The following is a 14,216-nucleotide window of genomic DNA, read 5'->3' as shown; positions in this document are numbered from 1 at the left end:
GTCACAGTTGTGAAAGAAGAAACAAATCAAAAGGAAAAAAAACGAGAAAAATAATGTGAGCAAAAATAGTATGCTTCTATCTACATTCAGAGCCCATAGTTCTTTATCTGAATGTGGATTGCATTTTCCATCATGAGTCCTTTGAAACTGTCTTGGATCATTGTATTGTTGAGAAGAGCTAAGTCCTTCACAGTTGATCATCACACAATGTTGCTGTTACTGTGAACAATGTTTTCCTGGTTCTGCTCATTTCACTTTGCATCAGTTCATTGTCACAGGTATTTCTGAACAATATGTATGAGGAAGAAAGAGCTCCATCAATTAGATAGCATTTCTCCCTTTATTAATTTATTTTTAAAAATTAGTTTATTTTGATTTATCAACAATAACTTCCATATACTTTTGAATTTTAAATTTTTCTCCCCCTCCCTTTCCCCTCCCTTCTCAAGATGGCATGCAATCTGATATAGGCTATTCATATATATTCCAATTAAACATATTTTCATATTAGTGATGTTGTAAGGAAGAATTAGAACCAATAGGAGGAACCATCAGAAAGAGGAAACAAGACAAAACAGAAGAAAAAAAACAGCAAATGGTATGCTTCGATCTGCATTCAGACTACAGAGTTCTTTCTCTGGATGTGAATAGCATTTTCCATCATGAGACTTTTGGAGATGTCTTAGATCCTTGCATTACTGAGAAGGGCTAAGTCTATCAACGTTAGTCATTGCACAACGTGGCTGTTACTATGTACAACGTTCTCCTGGTTCTGTTCACTTCACTCAGTATCAGTCCATACAAGTCTTTCCAGGTTTTTCTGAAGTCCACCTGCTCATCATTTGTTATAGCACAATAGTATTCCATTACATTCATATAACACAACTTGTTCAGCCATTCCTCAATTGATGGGCTTTCCTTCAGTTTCCAGTTCTTTACCACCACGAAAAGAGCTGCTATAAATATTTTTGTACTTGTGGGTCCTTTTCCCATTTGTATGATGTCTTTGGGATACAGTCCTAGAAGTGCTATTGCTGGGTCAAAGAGTATGCACATTTTTATAGCCGTTTGAGCATAGTTCCAAATTGCTCTCCAGAATGATTGGATCATTTCACAACTCCACCAACAACACATTAGTGTTCCAATTTTCCCACATTAGATAGCATTTTTAAAGCATCTGCTGTGTATTAGACACCAATTCTGTTCATAAATAGTACCTGTTTGAACAGGGGTCCTGAACAGATACCCTCTACAATGCCCTAGAAACCTCACCTTTGAAAGCTCACTCCACCCCTAGACTTCACACATTGGAAGTACTCTGTAGCCTTTGCAGCCCTTCCCTTTGATTGGCTAACTTCTCCCAGAATCCATTTTAAGGGTGATGGCCAAGCTACCCATGTCTTCAATCCTCTCTTAGGTGGTACTGCTAACTGTGCTCCCAGATTTTCCAATATTTCTGCTTTCATTCTCATCCCCTCCCACCCTTCCCAGCTTCCTTTTTATGATTGATTCAAAAGCAAGCAAACAAGACAGTCCCTATCTTCAAGGAGTATACATTCTGATGGAGGAAGAGAGGATGATAAGGAGGAGCTAGAAAACTGTGAAGGTGGAAGGAGAGAGATCTCTTAAAGGAAATCTGAGATAGAGATAACTGCATCTGTGATGTTCATTTTAAGCCCATTTATTCATTTAAAATATTCTCTCAGGGCAGCTAGGTGGCACAGTGGATTGAGTACTGGCCCTGGAGTTCAAATTTGACCTCAGGGTTACTAGCTGCGTGACCCTGGGCAAGTCACTTTAACCTCCTTGCCTAGAAAAAAAAAATCTCTACCAGCGATCAATGTTGAGTTTCTACAGTTCTCAGGGAGAAAAGTAATGGCCTTTTAGCTCCTGTTTCCCATGTGACATTTCCTTAATGTGGCTTCTTTCTGACTTCAGGAATCTAAAATCCATTTACTCTACAGAACTCAGTTTTTTTTCTTTTTGTGTTAGATGGAAGAAATGCCATCTAATCAGGAGTAGGGTTTTTAGTGCTTTACACTAGTTTTTTTTTTTTCTTTTCGATTTTTGGTGAGGCAGTTGGGTTTAAGTGACTTGCCTAGGGTCACACAGCTAGTAAGTGTCAAGTGTCTGAGGCGGATTTGAATTCAGGTCCTCCTGACTCCAGGGCCAGTGATCTATCCAACCTAGCTGCCTCGTTTTTAGTGCTTTAAAGAGCAAGCTCTGATCACCTTATGATCATTCAGACTAGTAGTATGGTTCAGGATAAAAATAGTGGATTTTGAGGGTACAGAAAACCTTGGTTCAAGCTTGGCTTAGATGTTTTCTAGTTCTATGAAAAGTGGCAGGTAGGTGGCACAGTGGATAGACTACTGGACCTGGAGTTAGGAAGACCTGAGTTCAAATCTTGCCTCAGACACCTACTAGCTGTGTGAGCATGGGCAAGTTACTTCACTCCATTTGTCTCAATTTCCTCATCTGTAAAATGGACTGGAGAAGGAAATGGCAAGAAAACCCTAAAGGGGGTCAGCAAAGAGTTGGAAATGGGATTAAAGAGGGTACCTAGAGGCCATTTAGTTCAACTCCCTCATTTTACAGCTGAGGAAAGTGGGGCCTTGTGAGGTTGTGACTAGCCCAGGGTCATGTCGGCAGTAATTGGGAGAGGCAGGATTTGAACTCAGCTTGCAACAACAACAAATTGTATCCCTAGCGTTTAGCATGGTGGCTGCAACATACTTATTCAGGCACTAATTACCTCCCACCTGGACTATGGCAATAACCTATTAATTAGTCTTCCTACTTCTACTCCCCTCCCCCCATCTCCCCTCTCTCCCATCTCCCCCCCACTTCCTCCCTTCTTCCCCACCACCCCCCTATTGACATTCCCAAAGCACCCCCCGCGGTACCCCCCCCCCCCCCCCCCCCCGCCCGCTGCTTCCCTTGCTCTCTATTGCTCTAGGATAATATACAAATGCCTGTTTTTCATGTAAAGCATTTATAATCTGATTCCAACTTGTGTCTTCTAATTTTTATCAAATCACCCCCCATCAGAATTGCAATCAAACTGGCCCCTGTTGTTTTCTCCTGGAAGATGATTTATCTCTTCCCGGTCTTTGCCCAGTCTGTCCCTATGCCGATAATGGCACCCCCCCCCTTTTTTTTGCCATGGACTCTTGGAATCCCTAGCAGTGTTCAATGCCCAGCTCAGGCGCCATCTCCTTTTCTGATCCCCATAGCTGTTAGGGTTCTCTTTCCAAAATCGTTTTGTACAAATTTTGTATTTTCTTATTTGTCCACATGCTCTATTCCCGGTCCCCCCCCCCCCCAAAATTCAGCGCCTCTGGGGCCAAGACTTTTGCCTTGTCTCCCAAGGGTGTAGTACAGTGCCTGGCATATGATAAGTGCGTACTTGTTGAATTGAATTGAATTATCCAATCATATGCCTGTGCATGTAGGTTATAGGTGTTTGGGGTTGGGGAAGAAAAAGGTTGTACCAAGTTCGATTGTGAGTACGGGTTGATAATAACTTGTGGAAGCCCTTGCCAAGGTAATCCTAGCTGAAATGTCCACTGTTTTCTTGGGGAGGAAAAGTGTGAAGTTTGCAAGGGGTAGGGGGTTAGAGAGGAGACTGGCAAGGCGCAAAGCTAGCAGCAAGCACTCAAGGGTAGTTTAGCTTGAGAATAAACGCTTTCTAAGGCCGCTTGCCCTTTTCGTCCTCCCTCCCCCGGGGCCTCCTCAGCCGCTGGGGCTACCCTCTCGCTTTGGATTCCTACGGTTAATGTCAGCAGGAGAGAGGTTTCCCCAGCCCTTCTGCAAACTGCCCGCCTCTCCGCCTTCCTCTCCGCCCCCTCCGCGCGGAGTCAGCCAGGCGCCGAGGGCAAGGCAAAGGCGGCAAACGAGTCAAGTTTGTGGGCCGACGCACCAGGGGACCGAGGGTGGAAGATGAGCGAGGGCCACAAGGCCACCCCGAGCTGGAGGTAACTTCCAGCCAGCTGACTCCCCTTGACCCCGGAGAGGTCTTTTCCTTATGCTGGGATGGGACCAGAATGGTCGGGAGGGAGGTTTGCCATCTGCACCCCAGTTCTTTGGGGATACTCTCCTTGGGAACCGGAGGAGAGGGGCCGCAGGTACGGCTGGTGGTCCTGGAGTAGCCGCAGTTAGGGTCGCCCAGCTGGGGATGGGACGAGAAGGGAGCTGTTGGGTGACCTCCCTCGTCTGGGGAGGGCTGGGGGAAAGGAGTGGTGGCGGCGGTGGCCAGGGTGTCACTCCTCATTTTGTTTTGCAGCCAAGTGCCAATACCCTGTGGCTGCGGGAGCGGGAGGCGACGGTGAGAAGGACCCAGCAGTCACCCCAGCAGCGGCGGGGGCGATGCCTCAGAAAATGGATAAGTTTCTGCAGATCGCTCCTCATTCCCTAGCCATAGTCCTGAGCCAAGCCGGGGGTCCGGCGGGGGTGAAGACTTCAGCCGCAGCGGAGCAGGGGGCCTCGGCCCCAGCTGTGGGGCAGCAGCAGCCCCAGCAGCGGCAGCAGCCGCCCCAGGGCAGGCAGCTAGCTCGCCACCACATCGGCTACGAGATCTTCGCAGACTTCAAAGCGGAGAACATGCAGCATTTCTGGAACAAGAAAGTGACGGCTGCCGTGGCCGAAACCTTCTTCCTGGGCTGGATCGACGAGCAGGTCCTGCTGATCCAGGGCAAGGAGGAGCACTTGGAGGCTCTTCGGGAAGGTTGGATGCGCCGGGCGCTCAAACCTCCCACTGGATTCCTGATCCGCTGCCTGGGTGAGTCTGGGGGAAACCCGAGCTGGGGGTCGCGAGGTGGTCTGAGCTGCGACAAGTGCTGGGCTGGAGGCTGCAGGGCCCGGGAAGGGAGGGCGGTCCGGCGCCTCGTGCCTGCTGGGTTCTCGCCGGCCTGAGGTCAAACCGAGTGGTGGAACTTGGGTGAAACCCACAATTCATTTCGACAGTTGTGAAGCGCTTTCTGTGTGCAGAGCATCTTGTAAGGTGCTGGTACCCATGGTGGTAGTGATCCGCCGGGGAGGGGTGGCATACAAAGTATAGCCAAGATTTGGCCACAGAAGTTTACATACAGTCTAATCACAGGGATAAAGGCGAGTGGGATCTAGCACCGAGTTGGGGACTGGGAGATTAAAAAGTTGACCAATGACACGGTCTCTGGAGTTTACCTATATGGATGTGCAAGGGCCAGAAGTGTGTTCCCAGAACTCGGGAACCTACGTGTGTGGTGTGGTGTGTGTGTGTGGTATGTGTGTATGTGCGTGTGTGTCGCAGGGGGTTACAAAGTTCCGCCAAGACTACATGGTTCTGGAGTTTACTTAGAAGGAAAGTGTGTATCAGCCCTGAGGTATGTGTGTGGTGTGGTGTGGTGTGGTGTGGTGTGTCTGCGTCGAAAGTGTTTACAAAGGTTACTCAAGACCATGGCCCTGGAGTTCACGTAGAAGAATGTGTTTTCCCAGTCGTGGGGTTTTGTGTGTGTGTTTGTGTGTGTGTGTGTGTGTGTGTGTGTGTGTGTGTGTGTTCAGGGGGTTACAAAGTTTAGCCAAGAGAATGGCCTTGGAGTTTACAATCTATTCCAGGTAAAGGACACACAAGTACAACAGCACACATGATTCCATTCTATGTGAATTGCGGAGCCCAGTGCTTTTTGAGGTCCTAAGTAGGGAGAAGTCTATGATCCTGTATGTTGTGTTTGCAAATGTAAAAAGGGATGTGAGTGATCGGTGGTTCCAGTTGCTCGGAGCTGCCTCTTTGCCCTCCCCTGCTCCGGTATAGGGGTGGAGATTCTTGCTTTCTTTCCCCCTACTTCCTCACTCCTTCCTTCCGCTCCTACCGTGAACCGCTCTTTCCCCTTCCCCCATCCGCAGAGCTTTGAAAGGTACTTTAGTTCTCTGAAGGAGGGACTCCGGGAAGGCGGAGTGTGGAACTACTGGTCCCCAGGCTCAGGTTCCCCCCACCCCCAGCTCTGCCGCAGGACGGTGCCTGCTCAGACCAGGTATGGAACCACCCACCTGGCTTGTCGCGACGCTGGCATTCTTGGGGATCTGTGAGGTTTTTCTTTCTAGGGGGTGTGCGCGCACCTGTGCGCTCTAAGACCCTAGATTGTGGGGTGAGATTCAGGTGAAGCTCTGCCCGCCCTCTTCCTTTTGTGACAGCCTCATTATTTTGGCCACTTCACCCCTGGGGGCGGGGGACTGGGCGCTGCTGGGGCCTGACTTCTCCCACCTCCTTTTGGAAACGGGTTAAGCCACTCACTTGGTTCCTAAGCGCCGGTGTTTCTGTAGCTGACACAACAGAAAACTTCGTTCCGTAGGTATTCGACTCTAACCTATCCTATTTTAAGAGTTTCCTTTTGTATGTATTTGTATGTTGGGGTTTTGGGGGTGGGGTGGAGTGTTGGGATGGGGGAGGAAAGGAGAGAAACCTGAGCTTTAGCTATTGAGAAAAAATGTAAAGAGGGAGGTTGTGGTAGTCCCAGGGACATTGCAAACACCGCGTTGTGTTGAATTGTTTCTTGTTACTCTGCTTGACAATGTGCGAAAAAAACACATCACAAATTTCCGTTTTTTTCATATAAAGTTTTTAGGTTTTATATTTTGTACTCAGTTCTCTAAACTTTAATAAGCAAGTTTAATAAAAACTTAAGTGGAGAGGTGTTTTTAATTTTTTTAATTTTTATTTTTTTAGGGAAGAATTCCTTCCCTCATAAGCAGATGAAAGGGACGTTCATTACTTGTAGAATGTGGGGTCAAAAGTTCTGGGTTTTTCCTTTACCATCTGGGGCTTTACTATACTTCTCATCCTTCATGGTCCATTAGGACTGTACTGTGACGCTTGTGATTTCCCGTGTGTATATTAACAATATAGTTTTTTTAAGTGTTTACTTACATATAGTAAGATTTTTTTTAAAGGTCACACCTGAGCTGAACAGAGAAGAAAAGCTAGTAAAAACCTGTGTTAAATCTTCCCTGTAACCCATGCAGAATTACAAAAGTTGCCTGTTTTACAAACCTGGGCTCAGCAGAATTCTTAATTGAATCTCTGTAATTGAGCTGAAGTAATAGAAAAACTCACAATAATGGTCTTTAAGACCATTGGGTCCAGATAATCTCAAGGTTAAAAAGTAAGGATAAGAGATCATAGAATTTTAGAACTGGAAGGAACTTTAGAAAGAGAAAAAGAGGAGCTGGGATAGACCTTTAGGGCAACACAATACTAATGAGTGAGATATAGATGATGGTTCAGCAAGAGAGATTGAGAAGGAATCATTAGAGTAGTGGCATAGAGAAGAGAGTGGAGTGACTGATGGTGCCTAAATATGCTCATAGATCACTGAGAAAAAACCATTAGATTTGGGAGTTAAGAGATTGTTGATTACTGTGGAAGGAGCAATTTCAGTAAGTGGTAGGTAAGGTTAGAAATCATATTGAAATATAGATAGATAGATGGGCCTCTCTCTCTCTCTCACTCTCTCTCTCCCTCTTTCTCTCTCTGTCTCTCTCTCTCCTTAAGGTTTGCAAAGCATATCTCATTTGACCCTCACAGCAACCTTGTGAGGTCAGTCAATCAGTCAACTAATCAATAAACATTTATCAGTCTCCTACTATGTGCCAGGCACTGTGCTAAGAGATAGGCATTATTAATTTTCCATGTAATCGGGGGACTCGTCGATGAATCCAGTCCTTATAAGCATCCTCTGCTGATATAATTCCCATGTAGACTTCAGAGTAGATGGAGGCACTGTGTCTGGTCTACAGGTAAGGAAACTGGCACTGAGTCCAAGTCACTTGCCAAAGGTCACATAGTCATATAGTGCCTGATGAAGTATTCGAACCCAGGTCTTACTGACTCCAAGTCTAACAGACTATCCACTCTACCACTTACATTGTTTATTAACACAGTCTAATAGGAACTGGTTTTGTTTTGGTTTTTTTGGCAGCTATATTTTTATATTATATTATTATTAATTATATTATATACTTTTTTTCCTAGTATGTTCCTCTTCTATGCACCTTAATAGCCATCTTTATTTTTGGATGGAGTACTCACAAGGGTGAGATTACAGATATATTGCAGTATTGATTTGTAGATTTATATTTTGCAAATTTTTTTTTCTGTTTTAAAAGGTGTTGACACTTGTTTTATCTGGGCCTGGATAGTACCTCCAATAAGCTTGGTGGGAATTAAATTGCTGCTTTCTTCCCTGTTGCTATCTTTATGTGGGTACTTTTAAGCACCTGCCTTACTGGGTTGTAGTGAGGATCAAATGGGTCAAATGCTTAGTGGGCACATAGTAGGTGTTTAATAAATGTTTATTCCTCCTCCACATTACAAAAAAACCCACATTTTAAAAAATTTTTGTATTTTATTTTTTGGCAATAGGGGTTAAATGACTTGCCCAGGGTCACACAGCTAGTAAGTGTCAAGTGTTTGGTCTGAGGCCCGTATTTGAACTCAGGTCCTCCTGACTTCAGGGCTGGTGCTCTATCTACTGTGCCACTTAGCTGCCTCCCACATTTTTTTAACAAGTGAAAAAATAATAAAATACTGTCCTTGAAATAATGTTGGTTTAAATGCTGTGAGAGGCAGTGATGAATGGAGAGCTAGTCAAGTCCTGCCATGACATATTGTCTATGTAACCCTGGGCAGCTGATTTAACCTCTCAGTGCCCTGGGCTACCCTCTGAGACTCCAGGTTATAGATGAGTTGCTGATTTATATCAGTGGAGAGAATGCTAAAGAAAAGACAACGGTACCAGAGTAAATAAACAAACCATGCAGGTAGCCTGGAGATACTTCAGAGAGCCTACCTCTCCAGCAGGCTATTAGCTTACCCTTTCTGTATTTCTTGGGCTGAGGTAAGACAAAAATCTTCCCTCATCCCATCATGTAGGAGCTTTAAGCCACATGCTACAGGGAACAGGGAAACAGAGGCAGAGGACCTGGGTTCAAATCCTACCTGTGTGACCTTAGATGAGTCATTTTAACCCTTCCTGCATCTCAGTTTCCTTATCTGTAAAATGAGGGTGTTGGAATAACTGGACTCTGAATTCCCTTCCAAATCCAGATCTATGCAGCAATTGTATCCAAAAGGATATTCATATCTGAACAACAAATAATTACTGCCTAAAGCAGAGATAGATGTTGGAAAAAGGGATCCAAAGTGACCCTTGGTTGCTGTGGGTCTGGCTTCATGTTTGGACTGCCTTGGAGATTCTGATACCTACCTTTGCAGTGGACTCCCTTTTTTGCTTGAATTTGATCTGGTTGGCCTCTGTCCAAAATGCCAACATAACATATCATTTGCTATAAAAGACCTACTTGAACTGATCAGTTCTTAATTAATCTAACATCTTCACTGAATTCCAGCCCAGCCATGCTCATTCCTCTTTTCTCTGGAATTCTTTTAGTGCTTACATCTTTTGCTCCATATGCTATGTATTTTGTGCCCCCCCCCCCACCAAATCATATGATGTCTAGCATTTTATGTGTATTTTTTTGTAACCTGCCCAATGAGATTGTAAGCTCCCTAAGGACAGGGGGCCAGGTTTTCTTTTCTATTTCTTACAATCCCTTGAAATTGTGCTTTTGACTCTATAACCCAATTGCCACTACAAGGGAACACAGAAGGGGTTTAGGTTCAGTAATGTCTTAGGACAACTGGATGGCATAGTAGATAGTGCACAGGACCTGGAGTCAGGAAGACCTGAATTTAAATGCGGCTTCAGACTCTTAGTAGATGTATGACCCTGGGCAAGTCACTTAACTCTGTTTGCTTCAGTTTTCTCATCTGTAAAATGATCTGGAAACGGAAATGGTAAACCACTCCAGTATCTTTGCCAAGAAAAACCCCAAATGGGGTCCCCAAGAGTTGGACACGATTGAAAAATGACTGAACAACAACAACCACAGTCTCTTAAGAAATTGCAGAACCATTTGTGAATCAGTTGCTAACATTCCACAACACAGATTTTCAAGGAAATGTGTATCTTCAAGAAAATAAGAATTCGCATTGTTTTCTCATATGTTGTGTACATTCTTGATCATTTAAAATACGTCAATATTGTTCTAAGCCATAGAAAATTTAGAAGTAAAATGTTCCTGTATCCGGAAACGTTTTTGAAAAATAGTTTGAAAGTAAAGTGGTAGGAGATGTTTACTTTGTGGTTTATTTGGTAAATAACACACCAAATAAGACTTAAAACCACAAGGATCAGAGTAGAGGAGCTCAGATTTTTCCATTTTAACCTTAGGAATGTAAATGACTGAGGGATTTTGATTCCAAACAAAAAAATTCAGGGTGGCAAAAGGACAGAGTGGGCCTTGTACAACTGATGCAGAAACATGGATGATAAAAAAGCCTTTATTTTGGTTTTGCCTAAAGGAATGTTTCCTCTCCCTTAGAAAGCAATTCTCAAAACTGGAAATTTAAGAGTGAGCTATGGAGGAAAGTCTTTTCAGTACCAGTTACATAATAATCCTTTATTAAGGTGAATTTGCTGAGAATTATACAGGGTTCATAGGTCAGGGCTTTAGCTTATTTTCCAATTGCTGCAAAGATTTTTGAAATAGATTATTCTGTCACAAATCCCTCAGTAATAGTCTTCATTCACCCAACACTTAGGCACTGAGTGCTTTATATACACAGAGCATTGTTGTTATTGTTTTCGAGGAAGACAGATGACATCACAGGGTGATGTCTTGACTTGTGTGTGAATTGTGTGTGAATTGGATTTAAGTGAGGCAGAGTGGCACAGAATCGTCAGCCTCACTCTCCCTTCCAGAGTCATTGAAGTCCAGCAGTGGATGACCTTGGCATCTTCAGTGTCTGACCAAGCTCTAAGAGTCCCACGCTGCCTGATTCAGCCGCCTTCTTGGCTGTTGGAACAAATTGTTCTCGTCCAACTATTCCACCAGGGAAACCTTCACATGCTTGGGATAGACATTCCCCTGACTTACCAAAGGGTTTGAGGCCTTTTGGTTACCCTCAACCTGCTTTGGCCTGTCTCCTGAGATGGTTTTACTAGGGTGTGGCCATTGTACATGCTACAGTTTCTTGTAGCCACGGGTGAGAGCTGGGTGACAAGTGGACACCAAAGGCGGATGAGCAGCTCTGAAAAGGGCTCAGCAGTCTTCACACCAGAGGTGCTAGTCCTTCCAAGATTACCCGACACACATACATAGCATTATACTGGGCATGTGAAGGTAGCTAGGTTGCCCAGTGCAAAAAGCTAGACTGTGAGTCAGGAAGGCCTGAGTTCAAATCCTGACTCAGACAGGTTCTAATTGTGTGACCCTGGGCAAGTCACTTATCCTTTAGTTTCCTTAGCTGTAAAATGGCAATAATAATAGTACTTTCCTCCCAGAATTGTTGTGAAAATCAAATGACACAACATTTGTAAAGTGCTTTGCAAATTTAAAAGCGCTATGAAATGCCAGCTATTATTATTATTATTATTAGTAGTAGTAGTAATATAGACATGGGCATTATCCTTAAGGAGCTCAGAATGCCATATTAGAATGTCCCAGTTTTCTTGTAAAAAAGTAGATTAAAACAACTTAACATAGATAAAAGTCTATTTAAAATGGGATCAGTTCATAGTCATAAAACATATTTCAAATGAATTGTCTTCTTAACATCAGGAATATATTTTCAGTAAAGGTGCATCAGATTTCATGGTAGTAAAATATTTTAGAGAAAGCTGCTATACTCATGCACAACCTTTATGAGAATTCCTGAACTGGAAGACTCAGAATTTGTTGCCATTTACACATCTCCGGTCTCTCTGAACTCAGAGTGATTATGCACGTTTGAAGGTTGCTTGCCCAGGTTTTATTTGGAATATAAAAGAAAAATCCCACAATGATTTAAATTTTCAGATCATTAATCTTAGCTCCAAATATTTGTATGGGGGGATGTTCATTATAACTGAAGTACATTTAGTTTTGGAAGTGATGAAAACTTTTTCAAGAAATACTTGAAAGGATTTGTGAGTTTGTCACAGAAGAATCTACTTGCACTATTAAAATGTCTGTGTAGACTTGGTAGTTTACTGTATTTCCTCACATTAACTCCTCTTAGTATTGCGAGTATTTTTTTTTTTACCATTTTACAGATGACAACAAATAAATTGTATTCTCACCTTAATGGATGACTCAGAAACCCCACAAAACTTAATGAAGAGAATGAGGCTCAGAGTGGTGCTAAGAGGTGGCACAAACCCCAAGCATGTGAAGATTTTCCCGTATCTGAATGAGTGGATGGGAATTATTTATTCCAAAGGCCATGAAGGCAGCTGAAGCAGGCACTTGGGAGTAGTTAGAGTTTGGTCAGACATCAAAGATGCCAAGGCCATCCACTGCATCCTGAACCACAGCCAGTGTTCTTGACTTTTGTCTTGCCACTGGACCTCAATGACTCTGGGAGAAAGAGTGAGGCTGCTATTTTTGTGCAAATTGGCCTCAGTTAAGTCCAAATCACACATGAATCTAGATATCATCCTTGCTGTGGTGCAGTGGATAGAGTACTAGCCCTAGAGTCAGGAGGACCTGAGTTCAAAGCTGACCTCGGACCTTTACTAGGTGTGCAATCCTGGGCAAGTCACTTAACTTCGATTGCCTCAAAAAAAAAATCATCCTGTGATGTCATTGGTCCTCTTTGAAAACAAGGATGAACAAGGAGCCTAAAAGGATTCAAAGATCTATCCCCTCACTCCCCCTCCTCACTCTCTCCCTTTCTCATGCACATACTCTCTGGATCTCTCACCAGCATACTCTCTCATCTCCCCATGGGTACACTAAAAAAACAAAAACCAAAATACTTTTATCTTACTTAGAATTATTTCTCATTAATTATTTGATTACCATGAAGACATAATCTTCAGGGTAGACTACCAACTTTCACACTTACATACTTGCTAAAATAGTTGTCTGATGATACACATTCAGCATTGTTCAGTTTAGTAAAAAAGCTGAAAAATTTCCCCAAAATTTTAAATGTAGAAATTCTAAACCTGATCCTGACATTAGAAAGGGAATGAACTGTGTGAATGAAACCTAGATAAGACCACCAAAGCTCATTTATTAATTTGAACCTGAGTTTATACAACTGCAAATATCATCAGCAATTAATTAACCCCCTTCTTTCAAGCAGGATCAAGTCATAAGATCACTGTTTTAAAACTGAAAGGTATCTTTAGAGGTCATGTACACCAGTTTCTTCCTTTTACAGATGAGGATACTAAGATGCAGACAGTTATGTGATTTGCCCACGGTTACACTGATAGTAAGTCGGGAGTGTAAGAACTAGGATTTGCATTCTTATTCCAAATCCTTCACTCTTTTCCTACTGCCTATGTGGTACTCTTTATATTTTCATTTTGTTTTCATAGCAAGATCCTATTTGAATTCTGTAGCAAAGGTTTTAAATCACCATTAACCACGTAAATGCTAAAAGAAATGGTTTCCCCCCTCAGTTCTCTTTCTATACCTCTCCAGTATTTACCATTGTCAACCACCCCCACTCTGCTGTTATTTATAACCCCCGGCTCCTCTTTGACTGCACACTGTCCTACTCTCCTCCTTTGTTCCTTCTCTCTCTTTTTCCTTGCCTTTTCTTCCTCTTTCTACGCTTTATGTAGGCATCACCCCAGGCTCTGTCCTCTATCTTCTTTTCTCTCTATACTTTCTTTGCAATGTCATAAACTCCCAAGGCTCCGATTCTCATGTCTATTTGGAAAAAGTCCACATTTCCTTCTCTTTTTCTAACCTCTCAAGCTCTAAACCTGTTTTCAGTCTTAGAGTTTTATTCACCTGAATATCCTGTTTCCCCTTCAAACTTGGTAACACATTAGCCTAACCAGGAAGACAAGTCAATTGATTTGTATCTCAGGAAGCTAGCAACTGTTGCTTTTAACAGAATGAGGGCACCAGCCCCTTTCCCTTGAGTGCTTCCTATAAGTAGCTTATAAAGGCAGAGATAATCTATGCTTTTGGGCTGCAGTTTCTAAACCAGCCTTTATGCTGCAGACCTGATTGTAGAGGCAGGAGGGTGAGCCAGAGAGTTAGGGGAGACCTCTCTTGGGTACTGCAGAGTAGCCCTGGGAAGTCTTTTAACCAGGGTGCTTTCTCCGGGTGTCTGTTTGTGCCCCTGTGGTGTGTGTGTGTGTGTGTGTGTGTGTGTGTGTGTGTGTGTGTGTGTG

General features: G+C 43.4%; 1 protein-coding gene across 4 annotated transcripts in view; it reads left to right on the top strand.

The window, feature by feature from the left end:
• The first annotated feature begins 4,600 nt into the window (after positions 1–4,600).
• STOX2 (storkhead box 2) overlaps positions 4,601–14,216 on the top strand; it is a 316,380-nt gene continuing 306,764 nt past the window's right edge. The window contains exon 1 of one of the 4 annotated variants that reach the window (XM_027837495.1): positions 4,601–4,780. In XM_027837495.1, coding sequence (XP_027693296.1) covers positions 4,603–4,780 — 178 coding nt within the window. In that variant the 5' untranslated portion in view covers positions 4,601–4,602. Of the gene's footprint in view, positions 4,781–5,931; positions 6,012–14,216 lie in introns of those variants that run through there. The other 3 variants (XM_027837497.1, XM_027837498.1, XM_027837499.1) reach the window with 3 other exon arrangements.

The sequence above is a fragment of the Vombatus ursinus genome, unplaced genomic scaffold, assembly GCF_900497805.2.
Source record: "Vombatus ursinus unplaced genomic scaffold, bare-nosed wombat genome assembly UNPS02014821.1, whole genome shotgun sequence".
NCBI lineage: Eukaryota > Metazoa > Chordata > Mammalia > Diprotodontia > Vombatidae > Vombatus > Vombatus ursinus.
This window is presented reverse-complemented; position numbering and strand designations above follow the sequence as displayed.